The following is a 15,911-nucleotide window of genomic DNA, read 5'->3' on the forward strand; positions in this document are numbered from 1 at the left end:
GAAAAGCAAGTGAAAAAGTATCATTCTTATTATTATACAATGCATGCAGTGGGCAAGAAACACCTTACCCCACAAGGTGGTACGGGTTTAAAAAATTCACAGACCTTAAAGGTAAGCGAGGTATAACTCCCTCTAGCTGCAGGAATTCCCCCCATGTGCGTCCTTGATCACCGGCCATCCTTTCTCCGCTTGGATCTGGTATCAGGACAGGAGATCGCTGCCTCTCCGGTAGGCTAGCTCCTGCCATCATAACCCTGCTTGGAATCAGCCCCCAAATGAATCTGCCTTCCTCGAATCCCATGGGGGTTCTGAGTCTGCAAAGCACAGCGCAAGTCTGCCCCCTCCCTTCCGAAGCTGAGGACAGCAGTGGGGCCCTGCAGGGTTTTCCATTCAGAGATAAAGGAAGGTGGGATTATTAATGGAACGCTGGGGGCGGGTGCAGGGAGGGCAATGAAAAGAGGAGGGCAGCTGTCAACTGCCTCTTTGGGGCACCTGGAGAGAAACTATAGGAAGAAGAGGAAGGCCCTTGAAAGTCCTCTTCTCCTGGCCAGAGACCTTGGCAAACATGGGCTCAGTAGACAGCAATGGTGTGGCCTGAGGGAATAGGAATGACACCCTGGCCACAGATGAGGATGCTGCAACTCAGGCCCAGGAGGGGTACCTGGCCCTGCCCAGGGCACCCTACTGGTAAGGCCATTGCTTAGAAAGGGCCTGAGACCTCTTCTGTCCTGGGCATACTGGACCAGGTCAGCTGCTGAGAAGTATCTGCCCTGTTGTTTGTTTTCCTGCTCTCTAGCTCTTGGGGAACCCTCTGGTGGAGCCTCCGAGGAGGCTAGCGAGCAAGGATAGCAGCGAGGGAATCGGAAGGGATCCTCTCACCCCAACCCCAAGTTAAGAGATTAGGACCGGGAGATGGGGACAGAGATACTGAAATCCATTGACTGGGGTCTCCCACTGAGAAGGGAAGCAAAAGAGAGCCAAGCCGAGGTGTGAGACTTGCCCAAACGTACTACAACTGCGCGCCCCTCATTTCCCTCTGGGGACCAGACTGCACTCCCCCAAAGGGCTGTGACAGGAGAAGGCTCCGGGTAAGGGCTGTGGGAGGTACTGGGATGCGGAGGATGCGGAGCCGGGGGATGGGCTCTGGAACACGGCTGTGGACCCGACCTCTGCCTCCCGCCTCTTCGGGATTCCCCCCTTGCACCGGGTAAAGCGAGGGCGGCGACCCGCGAAGAGCAAGTGGGGACTCAAGGGCCAGAGATCAAGGTGCAGGAACCCCAGCCCCGCCCGGAAACCTCCAGGGCCTTGAGTCGTGCCGGGCGCTCCCCACCCCACCCCACCCCACCCCCGCCGCCTCTGCCGTCACTCACGGCTGCTGCTCGCTGGCTCGCTCTTGCGCTCTCCGCGCCACAGGCACCTGCTCGCCGGGCGCTCTGCGCTTACTTCTCTCCCGCACACTGCAGACTCCCGGCGTTGCCGCCGTCACCCAGCCTCGTCCCTGGCCCAGCACAGCGCTCCGCCCTTCTCCCCGGCCCACGGCGCCCACCCACCCACCATGGCTTGGGCCTGGGACAAAGAGCGGTGCAGCCTTTTGCCCAAACTGGGGTAAGAAGTTGAGGGCGGGGGTCTGCGGTGAGGGCCTCGGGACATGCGGGGCGCAGGGACCAGCGGCCGTCTCGGGCGATGGAGAGTGGGAAGAAGCCAGGGAGAGTTTGGGTGGGAGGACCCCCAGCCACAGCGGGTGCGGGCGGGGCTGCACGCCAGCCGGAGAGACTGTAGTCCCTCCAAGCTACGGGGGTTGGGGGGAGGTGGGGGGCGCTCCGGGGCGGGGGCGGTGCCGGCTGTGCAAGAAGACGGGAGGGGAAGGGAGGGGAAGGAGGGCGGGGGTGATGCAGCGGCGGAGGCGGCACAGTGCCCAGCCACTGACCGCCCCCTCCCTCTTCCCTTCCCCTCCCCCTCTCCCGCCTCTCTCCGGCTGTGGGTCCGCCACGCCGGACCCGCTCTCCCCGCGCTGTGCTGGGTCGGACTCCAGGTCTGCGCGCCGCAGCTAAGCGCCCACTCGCCTTGCGGAAAGAGCCGCGGAGAAACCCGCGGAGGCGGCGGCGGGAGAGCTGGGAGGCAGGCGGAGTAGGTGGCAGTCGGAAGCCGAACCAGAAGACCGGGAGGCAGAAGCTCACGGCCCTGAGGCGCGCAGTCTCTTGGCCAGGGATGGGTCCCGGCGCGGCCCAGCCCCTGACCGGCCCGCCGGGCAGAGACTGAACTGCGGGTCCCCATCGTCCAGTGGACGACCGGACAGAGGACGGCACGGACCGATCGCCAGTAGCCTCCCGGCGGGACCTAGGGTTCCGCGCCCCCCTTGCAGCGCCCCCCGCCGGAGCCGCGCCGGGCAAGCCAGCTAGGGAGCTGGGCTGATTGGCGGCCGCCGGCGGCCGGGGGAGGGGGCGCCGCGCGGGGCCATGGCAGGCTCCGAGGCGTCCTAGCCCGAGCCCGAGCCGGATCCGAGCCCGCGCTGCCGCCACAGCCGCCTCTCCGCGCCCGGGCCACCGCCGCCGCCGCGCCCCCTGCGGGAGATGGAACAGAGGAACCGGCTCGGCGCCCTCGGATACCTGCCGCCGTTGTTGTTGCACGCCCTGCTGCTCTTCGTGGCCGACGGTGAGCGCGGGAACTTTTCTGCCGCGGGGGGCTCGGGGAGGTCCTTGCCGGGGCCGCCAGAGCCAGCTTGCCCCGGTCGCCGCGGAGGAGGAGGAGAAAAAGAAACAGAAGGCTTCGGGTCTCCAGCAATCCCGGTTTGCAGCCCTGGCCCTGAGGGGTAGGGGGTGGAGAGCGGCGAAGGGTCGCCGCATTCGTGGCTCCCGCGGCCGAATCATTCGGAGCCAGACCGGGGCTCTGACTGCGGACCGGCGGCCTGCGGGGCACGGGAGTTGGCGCGCCCCAGCCTGGCTCTGGTAGTGCGGCCAGGCGCGAGGGAGAAGCGTAAGCCGCCCCTGCTGCCCCGCCCGATCCAGAGGGAAGCAGCCTGCAGCGGTAGCGGGTCTCTGCTGAGGCCGGGCAGCTGCTCGACAGAACTTTGCCAGCGCCTGGGCCCTTCGAGTAGCTTGGGGCGGGGGCGGTGGGGGGGGGGGATGCGGGGTGGGGGGAGGGGGCGGGGGACAAGGCCAGCGAGCCGGGGACCCAACATCTCGCCTTGGGTTGCCCCAGCCCCCCGCCCTACAGCTGGTCACGCCTCTCTCTTCCCCCGCCCCCAGCTACATTTACCGAAGTCCCCAAAGATGTGACAGTACGGGAGGGAGACGATATCGAAATGCCCTGCGCGTTCCGGGCTAGTGGAGCCACCTCGTATTCGCTGGAGATTCAGTGGTGGTACCTCAAGGAGCCGCCCCGGGAGCTGCTGCACGAGCTGGCGCTCAGCGTGCCCGGCGCCCGTAGCAAGGTAACCGGCCGCCCACGCGACGCCGAGCTCGCTTGGCTCAACCCGGGGCGGCAGGGGTAACTCTGGCGAGGAAGGCAGAGCGCCGCCCTGTGGTGCCACCCATTTCCTACCTTCTCCATACCCACAGCACTTTCAACAACAGCACTGGTTACCCCCAAGATCCTGTTCATTCATGTCCTTTCCCGGAAACCTCCGGAACTCCACCGCCTTATCCAGTCCGCCTGCTCTTGGTGGCTGCGGACCCAGAGGCTGAGGGGTGCTGGGTGTTGAAAGAAGACGGCTTGCTGGGGCCGGACTTTCCCTGCCCTCTGCTATTCTGAGGCCCCCAGGGCACAGGTCCAAGGAGTTAAGCTTCTCTGGGCTGGGTTCCAGACACCCGCAGAGCACGATGTACAGGTTACCTCCAAATCCACAGGATCAAAGGGACTTCCTCCACTGCCCATCTGCCTCTTATACCAGTCTCTAGCTCAGGCTTACTACACACACACCACCACCACCACCACCACCACCACCACCACAGCCTACCCACCCTCTACCCAGAGTCCCACCCTGAGTTACTGCTCACGTCTCCCACAGGGTCCTGTCCGGATACACCGGCCCCTCCAGCCAGTTTTTCAAGGGATTTAAAGAAATACCGTAGGGAGTGAGGATGCGCCGGCGGGAGGGAAATGGGCCTTTCTTCCCACCCCAGTGGCAATCCAGCCTCCCCTCTTTAGCTGGCAGGTGTGCTAGGGTAGCCCCTCCTTGGCCGGTCGCCATGCTAGCTCCAAGCCCTGCTTCCTTCTGTGTAAAACTCCTGAAAATCCCGATGTCCTTCTTGCCCTCAGCCATGGCCACATCAGGAGCGGTTTCGAGACTCAGCCCGCCTGCGGAGGGTCTTCTTGCGGGAGGCGCATCTGAGTTCCCTGAGCCTGAAGGCCGACAGCCTAATGTCTCTCTCTCCCTCTTTGCATTTTAGGTAACAAATAAGGATGCAACTAAAATCAGCGTAAGTGTGGAGCCCAGCGCGGGCCGCGGGAGACCCCTTCTGGCCGCTTTGCGCCCCGCAGCTTCCTCCCTTTTAGAAAGGCTCAGCGGCCGTGCGGTTTAGGGCCCAGCTCGCAGCCTGGCATTGTGGGCTGCTTGGCGTGTCGGGGCGCCATCTGTCGCCGATAGCGGATCAGGTTCTCTTTTGTGTAAATCAAGGGTCCTAGGCCTGAATCTCTTTCCTCCGCTGTACGCTCACCTGTAAAACTCTCCATCGTCCGTACGGCGCGTTCAGGCTCGTTGCCTTAGCCGCGACGGATGCTCAGGATCGGGTTTCCACCCCCGCCCCGCACACACCCCCACGCCCAGGCGGCGCATTCTGCCGCAGCCTTCTCCTCGGCCTGGGTTGCAGGTCGCGGTGCTAGGTTTTGTGAGCTGTCTGGGAGTTGGGGGGTGGGGGTGGGGGCGGCGGCAGTCTGGCCAGGGTTAAGGAGGAGATGCACCCAAGCTTTCCGAGCTGGAGCATGAAATAACCAGAACCGATCAGGACCTCCTTTTATGCTCAGTTCAGAGATGAGGGTTCCCTGGGAGTTTGGGGAGGACCGCAGAACGGTTGCTCCCCATCATCTCCACCAGGCGGCAAGGAGGTGGGCTTTGTCCGGAGCTTCAGGCTGCGGGGGGGGAGAAGCAGGGTCCTAAGTGGCAGGGACCCAGGGGGTCGGGCAGCAGCCCCCTGCGTGGCCTGCCTCCTTGGGCGGGCGGAGGGTTAGCTGCGAAGGGCTAGAGCTGGGAACAGGTATATATGTGCCCTGGGAGGGCAGGGCGTCTTTCCTTTGGACGCTCCCCAGCCCTCCGCATTCTAGAATAAGGGGACATAATAGGGCGAGAAGACGTGGAGGCCCGGCCTGAAGGCCAAGCCTCAGAGCGGATGTGCCAGATGGAGCCGGTTCCTGGGGGAAAACATGGATGGTTAGCGTTTAGAGGCGGAGCCTGAGGTTTCTCCAGAAGGAGGGGTGGGTTCTGTGGCTCAGAGGGGAAAGCAATGGAAGACTGGAAGGTGGGTTTATGAGAGCACGGGGTGCAACCTGGGGCAGTTAGTTAAGGTGCAGGGGAGCTGGAGACAGGATGCAATGGACAGGGCCCTCTCAGGGTCCACCCAGAGTTGGGAGCCCCATGCCACTGCGGAGACAGGGCAGTAAGGAAAACTGAATCCTGATGCTGGGCAAAGCTGGGTCTGAAAAGTGTTGGGGTGCTGTGGCCTTGGGGCGGGGGGTGGCTGGGCTGGGCGCCGGGCTGAGCGAGGCTGCACCTCGCTGTCCGGGAGCGCCGGTGGCGGGCCTGCCCATCTCGGTCTCTGACCCCAGCGCCTTCTCTCTTGCAGACCGTGCGCGTCCAGGGCAATGACATCTCGCACCGGCTGCGACTGTCGGCCGTTCGGCGGCAGGACGAGGGCGTGTACGAGTGCCGCGTGTCGGACTACAGCGACGACGACACGCAGGAACACAAGGCCCAAGCGCTGCTGCGCGTGCTCTCGCGCTTCGCGCCGCCCAACATGCAGGCCGCGGAGGCCGTGTCCCACATCCAGAGCAGCGGCCCACGTCGCCACGGCCCCGCCAGCGCCGCCAGCGCCACCAACGTCGGCGCCTCGGGCCGAGCCACCTCCGAGCCCGACCGCGGCGACAAAAGCCCACCTCCAGGGAGCCCTCCCGCGGCCCCGCGGTCCGGAATCCCCGAGGCCGCCGCCGCCGCCTCCGCGGCCCACGCAGCCACCACCACTGTCGCGGCCGCTGCTGCTGCTTCTTCAGCGTCGCCGCCACCCCGCGAGGCGGTCCTTCTGCGCCAGAGGCACGGCTCAGGTAAGGGGGTGGCTCGCGTGGGGGTGGCTCTGGCCAGAGGGGCGGCCGCACTCGGGTTGTTTGCGGATGCAGAGTTGGTGGTAGTTAATCGGGGTGCGCCCAGGGCGTGTTTTCCGCAGCCTCACTTCTGCTCCCTCCCTGCTGTTCTCCTGTCTTTATTGTTGGTGGCTTGAAGCATTCACGACTTGTATTTATGACTGGGGGCTGCCTAGCCAGCGACTTGCAGTTGACAGGGCTGGAGTGAGGGGACCCATCCTTTAAGTTTGGAGAATTGAACCCTGGGGGCTGCACTTCAACCCTGGGGGGCCTGCTTTTCTCCTGGAGCCCTTAAGCCCTAAAGAGTGGGCAGGAGTCTAGTATGAGAAGAGGTGGTTATAACTCACGCCTCGATGTCTGGATGCTGCTTGACTGAACCAAACAGCGAGTCTCTGTCCAAGCCTGCAGGGGTGGGCCTGGCTGTGCAGTGTCTGCTCTCCTTGGCTATGTCCGTGCAGGTACCAGGCACAGGTTCTGCTGTAAATCACCACTCCAGTCTCCTCTGGATCCTCGTGGAGAGGAAAGGGGGTGAGGATGGAGCCCTGCGGTGGTGAGGAGGGCACCCAAAGGTTCCGGCCTGCTTTCCTAGGGAGCTGAGAGGGCTGGGGGTGGGGGAGGAGGAGAAGGCAGAAGGGGGCCAGAGAACAGAAGATCAGGACAATGGATGGACTGCAGGGCAGGGCGGGCAACTCTGGAGCAGGAGGGGCTGCTTAGCAATGGCGGCCGTTTATGGAGGGTGGAAGGGCCCACTGCCCAAGGTGTCCCTCCTTCCAAACTATCCTTCATCCCCAACAGCCACTCAAAGATAGGCCTCGGAGGTGAGCTCAGCTCCAGTGCTCATTCTCTGTATCTGATTTGAGGCACGTCTTATTTGATGCATAGAGAGCATCCCTATGGGCCTTGCAGCACCTGGAGCCTGGGCCCTGGGACCATCATATATAAACCTTGGGGGCATGGGGGCAGCGTGGAGCACACTGTCATGCCCTACTCTCATGGTTCTCAGAGCACAGACCACCTGCCATCAGCATCAGAGCATGCTAAGGATGCAGGACTCTGCTGCTGAATCCAAGGAGACAGGCATCCTAGCCTCCCTCCCTGGCTGATTCTAAAGCCTTCAAACAGTTGAGACCCTGCCAGTTTGTCTTCCACATCAGTTCAATTGTTTCTTACGCAGTTGTACTCCCTGCGGGAGCTTCTCCATGTGGCTCAGGCCCCTGGCTGGATCTGGAGTCCTCATTCCTCTTAGGATCCCCCAGGCTGTGGGGGAAGGTCAGTCCGCTGAGACCCTGTGGAGGGCCCCGCCCCAAACCTCCCATCTGATTTGGAACTTTCCCCATGTTAAAGATAATACCACTTGCTGTGAAAAACTCCTAAATGCCAGAGGCGTATTAACACAATGCAAAGTATTGTTTCTGATTTTATATCATGCACGGGGGGGGGGGGTGGGGGCGGGGGGGGCTCCGTTCCGTGCAGTCATTCAGGGACTCAGGATGACAGAAACTCTACCATCTTCAATAAGTGCCTTCTAAGGTCACTCTAGGCATCAACATAGACCCATAGACAAGAGAAGAGAGAATGAAAGCAGCCCTTCTCAACCCTGTTCCCCGAGTGAACCAAGCGCTATGGCTCTGAGGCACATGTGACATGTGATGAATTGACTCCTTTCTGATGCATTTAGAATGGGGCTTGGACGATTGAGAAAATAGTCAGATCATTTTGGTAGGGCTTAATAGAGAAACGCTGATATGGAGAATGGCGAGGGGAGTTTTTAAAGGCTAGGTCTAGAAGTGGAAAATTTGACATCACTGGACGTATTTTTTCAGAACTATTTCAGTAATCCCTGACCTCAGTGAGAACTTAGGATGGAAATTGCTGGGAGTTCCCATCATGGCGCAGTGGTTAATGAATCCAACTAGGAACCATGAGGTTGCGGGTTCGGTCCCTGCCCTTGCTCAGTGGGTTGAGGATCCTCTTCTGCTCTGGCAGAAGAGGATGGGGGATGAGAGAGATGAAGCTGAGTGACCAGGGGTTGGAGGCCAAACCGTGGAGGGCCTGGAATGACAGATGGAGCAAAGGCGACCATTTAAAGTCTTTGGTCAGGAGTTCCCGTCGTGGCGCAGTGGTTAACGACTCCGACTAGGAACCTTGAGGTTGCGGGTTTGATCCCTGGCCTTGCTCCGTGGGTTAAGGATCTGGCGTTGCCGTGAGCTGTGGTGTGGGTCGCAGACGTGGCTCCGATCCCGTGTTGCTGTGGCTGTGGTGTAGGCCGGCGGCTACAGCTGCAATTGGACCCCTAGCCTGGGAACCCCCATATGCAGTGGGAGCGGCTCAAGAAAACACAAAAAGACCAAAAAAATAAAATAAAGTAATAAAAAAATGAAGTCTTTGGTCAGGGAGCACTATGTGAAAAGAGAGCTTTGAGAATGAACTTGATAGTGCTCACAAAAATGGTAACGAAGCCAAGGTCACGTGCTCTCTCCTGCTTGCTTCTCCCTCTCCCCCTGGCCAGAGCCTGACTGAGGCTGACCTGACTATGCCTGGCATGGTAGGTCAGATGGCCAATCTCTTGGTTTGACCACAAGGAGGCTCCATGGAAGGTAGCATGGACAGTGCTCTTCTTTCTAGAAGATCTGGAGGGCCTCAGGTCAGCTCAGTTCTGTTGGCACAGTGCCAGGGCCTCCCAGCAGGTGGGGCCTTGGGCACCTGCCAACTACAGGGCAGCCTATTAATGCCCACATAATAGGCAGGGTAGCAGCCCAGGCGGGGGATTCCTCTGCCCTCCTTGCAGTGGGAAATAGTGTTCATTTCCCTCCAGAAAATACAACCAGCTGACAGGGCAGTGCAACTAAGATGGGGTATGGTGGCCCCTAAGGTCTCTCACCCCAAAACCCTTGCTAGCTCCTGAACCATTCAGATACATCTCAGAAGGAGCCCTGAATTTCTCTCCACCTCCTGTTTGGAGAGCCAGGAAGGTGGGCCTTCAGCTGGGAGGTCGTCTCAGAAGGCCTGGGTCCTCCACTCTCTGGGTGAAGCTCTTGGGAGAATCACTGTGCTATGGGCCCCTCTGTGTCCTACCCTGGGCACGGAGAAGTGGGTTAGAGGACCCACAAACATACCCGAGTGGCTTGATCCCAAGGAGAGATCCATGTCTGCTTTTTGCTTTTTAGGGCCAAACCTGCGTCATATAGAAGTTTCCAAGCTAGGGGTCTAATCGGAGCTACAGCTGCCGGCCTACACTATAGCCACAGCCATGCGGGATCCAAGCCGTGTCTGCGACCTACACCCCAGCTCACGGCAACGTCGGATCCTTAACCCACTAAGCAAGGCCAGGGATCGAACCTGCATCCTCATGGATACTAGTCGGTTCATTCCTGCTGAGCCACAATGGGAACTCTTATGCCATCTTAATTAAGTGGCCAATCTCCCCCCCTCCCCCCCCCCCCCCACCAAGGCCACCCCACTGAGGCTATGAGCTGTTGGTTGAATGAAGACTGCAGACTGAGTGTTGAGTCATAGACATTAGGAACCGTTCTGTAGGGTTGTGTCATTGAGCAGGGCTTGGTCCTGCGGAGCCTCACTGGACTGCAGCAGGCCAGCTGTCACTCAGAGCTACTAGCAGCACAAGTCAGAGAAGGAGCGCCAGATGATAACCTCAGGCTTGCCCAACCCCACACCCACCCCTGCCCCACAGATCTCTGCAGCTTAGAGAGAAGGGGATGAGGAAGGACTGTTGCCACTAGGTTACCAGGCATGGATGTTTGCAGAGTGTAGCAGTGAGGGTGCTGGGGAAGCAGATGGCACATTCAAACAGGGTCATGGAAGAGAGGCGATGAGATTTTTTTTTTTTTTTGTCTTTTTAGGGCCGCCCTCACGGCACATGGAGGTTCCCAGGCTAGGGGTCTAATCAGAGCTGTAGCTGCTGGCCTACACCACAGCCACAGAAACAGCAGATCCGAGCCAGTCTGCGAACTCCACCGCAGCTCACGGCAACGCAGGATCCTTAACCCACTGAGCAAGGTCAGGGATCGAACCCACAACCTCATGGTTCTTAGTTGGATTTGTTTCCGCTGCACCACGATGGGAACTCCGATGAGAGTATTTTTTAAAGTGTGCAACAGATAGGGCAGCCAATGATGAGAACCAGCCCCCAGGGCTAGTGGGAGCCATTAGCACCTTTGGCCTGAAGAAGCAAGGGAGGGAACAATTAGCAGAACCCGAACTTGAACCTGGAGAGAGGCTAGCTGGGCAGAGGTCTCACTGCAAAGAGCTGAGGCCTTGGGAAAGGAGCACACTGGACCCATAGTGGCCCAGCAAGGGCTTTGATCTCCTCCTGCCCTCTAGCCCTCGCCAGGGCCTCCCATGGGCCAAACCCTCCTGGGAGCTGATGGAGCTGGGTGCCTGGGTGATGCAGCCTACACCAGCCAGCCTCCAGGGACTCAGAGCAGAGTGGAGAGCGGGGGAGGGTGGATCTGGGGGGATAAAGGGAATAACCCAGCTCTCAAGGGAGGGAGATGAATTCTACCCCGCTCCAACTGCAGGACAAACCCAGAGCTGAGCTTCTGATGGAAGAGGCCCTCTAAGGCCCCAGCGGCTTAGCACTGGCTGTTTTGGATCAGCAGCCTCAGAGATGGTCCCAGCTCACCTCCTCAGACAGCCACCCATCAAGTGATTGCTCCTGGGAGAAATCAGAAGTCCCCGACAAACACCGCTCTGTGTTTTCAGTGAGCTGTTTTGGTAATGCCAGGAAAGGAGTGAGGGGACTTACTCAAAACTTCATCCTTTAACTCCTACAGAGCCCAGCCAGAAAGGCCTTCCTGTGCCCTGTGTGTGCCCAACGTAGCCAAATACATATTTGCACTGAAAAGTTGATGTGCAAAAACTCATTCATTTCACGTCTCATTTGTCAAGAGACATTTTGATATTTGTGCTTAAAAATAACACAGGCTAGATTAGCCCAGCAAAACTGCACAGGAGACCAGGCTTTTTCTTAGCCATGTTCATAAATCTGGCTCCTAATTAATCTGAACACTGACCTAGTTTTCATGAACACTTTGTTGCTGTTTGCCATTTCCAGAAAAAAAAAAAAAAGAGAGAGAGAGCAAGCAAGAAAGAGAAAAAACAAAACGAAGTGTCTTCCAGACCAACCCTTCTAACTGGAAAGGTGCCATGGTGAAGACAAGTGTGGCCTCAATAGAATACAGTTTGCAACTGAATGGCTTGTATGTTGGCAAGAGGTTCCCCTCTGTAGAGACCTGGGGATCAGATCTGTGGCATGTGAACCTCTAATTAGCCTCGGGGCTCTGGCTCCAAGAAAAGCTGCCCTGGCCCCTATGGAGAGCCGGCTGGTCGTGGCAAACTGCTGCCTGGTGCCCGCACAGAAAACTGGCTCTCAATATTTCAATTAATAATGAGAGAAAGACAGCCAAGGCCATAGGTGTGACGGCTTTAGAGAAACTGTTATTACTGGGAGCCATCAAGGGGAGCATCCTTGGGTGTTGCCATGGCAACCATAAACCATGACCAAAGGGGGCTATGGACAAGGTGAAGGCACTCACTTTCCACCCATGCCCCTGGGGGATGACAAATCAGGTGGAAATGGTGCCCGTGAGCCCAGGGAGAATCTCCATGCAGTGGGCAGAGTCTCCAACCAGGCTGGCAGAGCCAGGCGGCAGTCACCTGGTCTTTCCTCTCCCTAGACCCGCAGGGGCCCGAAAGCCCTCCCCTTAAACAAACAACGCCCTCTTTCCTCAATTGCTGGTGTGACACGAGGATCATAATTAAAGAGGAAGTACATCTAGTCAGAGATGTCCCAGACCAGAGACGGGAGGGTGAGGCTCTCTGCGCATCGTGAAAGAGAAAGATCAAAGGGTTTCATAAAGGACAAGGCTGAGCCTCACAGCTGGCAGCAGACACCCGCATCGGTGGCAGATGTGTGTGATTATCGACTGCATGGCATCCGCATCCTCATCAGCCAGTCGCATGGTAGCCATGAGCAGCAACCAGTGATGGCACCACAGACGTGGTTCGGGCCATCAAGTGCACCCGGGGGGCTGCAGCGCAAAGGTCGGTGTCAGCGGGAGTCCCAAGGGGGAAAGCCCCCAACCCCACCGAGGCAGAGGAGGTCTCCTGTAGGCAGTGTGGGGCTTTAGGCTTGAATGAGGCACCTGGGGCTTTGTCCTCCTGCTTAGGTGAGTCCCGGGGAAGTTTCTGGAGGCCTCGCCTTTCCTGCCCACCCCTGTGCCCCATGGATTGAGAAAGTCCCACCAAACAGAAGGGCCTCTGTCCACCACCAAGCAGTGAGTTGGCTCACCACGCACCCTTTCTCTCAGCATCAGGGAGACCCCAAATGAAGGATGAAACAGCTGCATTAGGGATTGTGATAATGAGAAAGAATTACCCGCGCCTTCCACAGAGCACCTGGTGTATGCCACGCGTGCCCCTCACTGGTGTCCTTCCTTTCTGCAGTTCCCTGTGACGCCGCCTGCCCCACGTCCTCAAACAGGCCCCTCCCTGGAGCCCAGACCCTTTCCCAGCTGGGGTGGCAGCCCCACGGGAGGAGCAGAGAGCCAGGCTTTCTAAATGTCACCAGCAGCTGAACCCACCAAGGAGCGTCTCATTAAATACGCCAGGCGCACATTTTTCAAGCTCTGCATATTAAGGATTCCCCAAGCATCCATGGGAATAAATGAGGTCAAGTGCTTTTGTAATACGATATTGATTACTTCTGCCCCATGTGGACAGAGACAAGGGCTCGACTGTGGGCTAAACCCCTTAAGCTGTACGGGAGATGCTGGCTTGGCTTTAAGATACCTTTGCAGCACAGGGGGGAGAAAGTATCATCCTTCCTACTCCCCCATGCTTTGCTGACTGTTAGCATGCATCTCTTGGAAACTCACATCCAAAGCCGTTGAGAAGCTTCACTTTGTCTTACGTAAGGGCTGCAAGAAAGTTTAAGATGACAGGCAAACAGACCCAGACCCTCAGCTGCTGAGCCCTACCTTTTCCCTAAGAAGGGTGACAAACCTTCTTCTCTGGCTTGGTTCTTCTGGCAAAAACAGTCTGCTGGTCGGTGGCTTTGGTGTTCTCAGGGCAGGTGTGCTATAAATACAAGATGCATTACCCCATTTGGCCTCCTGTGCATTGGGGTTCAGCTGCCTTTAGCTACCATTGAGCAGAGAGCATGGAGGGGGCCTGCAGAGCAAGCGGCAAGGGCCTGAGGCCTGTACCATGCTCGGGCCCCCTATCCCACCACACCCTCCATGAGACAGCGCTGCCAAGGGAAGGCTGTGAAGCCTTGTCCCTGCGTCAGCAGTCCTGGGTGAGGCTATTTCTGGAAAGTATTGGTTGTTCCGCTCCATGATTACTGCTCTCCAGGCTGAAATATCAAAGCTACTTTGGACTGGCTACTGTTTTTATGGTTCAAGGAGAGTGGGTTTTTTTGGGAGGGCCACCATTCACCTGCTCACTCACACCCATGGGCTCTGCTCCATCCAGCTCAGAAGTGACCACCCTGCTGGAAGGGGGACAGACCACTCATATCCGTAAAGGCCAGCTGTCCTGAGTGCACCCAGCTGAACGCCCAGCACCCGTGAAGGGTCAAGGCCATAGGCAGTCTTGCTGTGGTCAGTCAGGGCCGAGGCAAGACCAGTCCTCTCTTAAAGGAGCTGGTGGAGGAGACAAAACAAACTCGAGAAAGGGCTGATCCCAGTTCGGGAGGATGTTTTACTCGTCCCTTTTCCAACCATTTTATTCTCCCTCCTGACATTTCAGATGTTTCTTATCATTCAGCTCTCACCAGCTAGTAGGCAAGCCAGCGTTTGAATGCCAGCAAATCTCCCCATTGCTGGGCCTGATGGAGCGCCCACCACCCAGCAGTCGGCGTCTGGGCTGCATTTTCTCACCCTTCCTAAGTACTCTGCTTCTCATGTTCCTCTCCCATTCGAATCCTGACCGGTTGCTTCCTGCTACCACCTCGTGCAGGTTCCCACGACTCTTATCATCTGGATGCACCAGTGCCCGGGCCAGAGAGTGAGGGATGGGATCGGAGGAGAAAATCCACAGAAAGAGTAGAGTTTCACACAAGGCCCGGCAGCTAAAAGATGGCACCACTTGGAGTTCCCGTCGTGGTGCAGTGGTTAACAAATCTGACTAGGAACCATGAGGCTGGGGGTTCCATCCCTGGCCTCGCTCAGTGGGTTAAGGATCTGGCGTTGCTGTGAGCTGTGGTGTGGGTTGCAGATGCGGCTCAGATCTGGCGTTGCTGTGGCTGCAGGGTATGTAGGCCCGTGGCTGCAGCGCCAATGAGACCCCTAGCCTGGGAACCTCCATGTGCCGTAGGTGCAGCCCTAGAAAAGGCAAAAAGACCAAAAAAAAAAAAAAAAAAGCCCCATTAGTGGGAATGGCACTGACTGCCCAGGGTCATTTCCTGAGGTCTGGGGGCTGGACGGGGTGCTGCTGTCTAAGACTTTGCTCTGAGACTTGTCTCCCTCAGGCTGTGAGCCCAATGGGGCTAAAGGTGAGGGAAGGAGCGGATGGCGATGTAGAGCAGCAAGCGCCCTCAGATTGCAAATGGCTCGGGGAGGTGCTATTTTTATCCTTTCTCTCTTGGTGCCATGTGGAGGGGGGAGGATAGGACATGGGGGTGGTGCCATGTCCTTCTCCTTGTCTGGTCGCAGCTGTGGTCCATGCATCAGGAGCTCCTGGGTGAGCAAGGTTCACTGCGGTTCCCACCGCACCTCGCACCACCGCGGCTGTGCACCTGCACCTGCACACGTGGGCCCGGCTCTGCACCCGGGTAGTGCCTGGTCTTGCTTCGCTGTTGTATAGGCTGCCCTCCGCAGGGAGGCCGCTGTCAGGGGAGGAGGTGGGCTGACAAGGAAGTCACATTCTGAGGAGAGGCTCGTGTGTGCAGCACAGCACAAGGGAGCAGAAGGACCAAGGCCCCCTAGTGACAGTCAAGCAGCCAAAGAGCCTCCAGGGTGGCCTGGATTGGAAAGGATGGAGCCACGTGTGTGGGAAGCTGGGTTGGCATGGCAGGGGATGGGGCCAGGCCACTGTTACAGGATCGGGCCTGCACTGTCTTCCATGGGCTCCAGCATCTTGCCTTTCGTATTCACACCTGCCCAGCTGTTGTCACTGTGGCTCTCTTAGCCTGATGACTGCCAATAAAGGTGCTGCTTGGCACCCAGGGACCAGCGGGCAGAGGGAGGATAAAGAGCGGCTGCATGCAGGGCCAGAGGGCCAGGACCCTCCAGGTCCCACATGAGCCTCCCTCCCGCCCCCATCCAGCACGAAGAGGCCACTGCAGGCTCGCTGAGAAGGTCCTCCCACCTTTAAAAGACAGATGTTGGAGTTCCCGTCGAGGCACAATGGTTAACGAATCCGACTAGGAACCATGAGATTGCAGGTTCGGTCCCTGCCCTTGCTCAGTGGGTTAACGATCCGGCGTTGCCGTGATCTGTGGTGTAGGTTGCAGACGTGGCTCGGATCCCGCGTTGCTGTGGCTCTGGCATAGGCTGGCAGCTACAGCTCCGATTCGACCCCTAGCCTGGGAACCTCCATATACCGCGGGAGTGGCCCAAGAAATGGCAAAAAGACAAAAAATAATAATAATAATAAAAAAA

General features: G+C 58.5%; 1 protein-coding gene across 3 annotated transcripts in view; it reads left to right on the forward strand.

The window, feature by feature from the left end:
• Nucleotides 1-1,364: 1,364 nt before the first annotated feature.
• The window catches only part of VSTM2B (V-set and transmembrane domain containing 2B), a 30,325-nt gene continuing 15,778 nt past the window's right edge, over nucleotides 1,365-15,911 (forward strand). The window contains exons 1-4 of one of the 3 annotated variants that reach the window (XM_047791535.1): nucleotides 1,365-1,605; nucleotides 3,246-3,430; nucleotides 4,389-4,418; nucleotides 5,778-6,252. In XM_047791535.1, coding sequence (XP_047647491.1) covers nucleotides 3,302-3,430; nucleotides 4,389-4,418; nucleotides 5,778-6,252 — 634 coding nt within the window. In that variant the 5' untranslated portion in view covers nucleotides 1,365-1,605; nucleotides 3,246-3,301. Of the gene's footprint in view, nucleotides 1,606-1,963; nucleotides 2,653-3,245; nucleotides 3,431-4,388; nucleotides 4,419-5,777; nucleotides 6,253-15,911 lie in introns of those variants that run through there. The other 2 variants (XM_047791534.1, XM_047791536.1) reach the window with 2 other exon arrangements.

Source organism: Phacochoerus africanus, chromosome 8 (genome assembly GCF_016906955.1).
Source record: "Phacochoerus africanus isolate WHEZ1 chromosome 8, ROS_Pafr_v1, whole genome shotgun sequence".
In the NCBI taxonomy this organism is placed as follows: domain Eukaryota; kingdom Metazoa; phylum Chordata; class Mammalia; order Artiodactyla; family Suidae; genus Phacochoerus; species Phacochoerus africanus.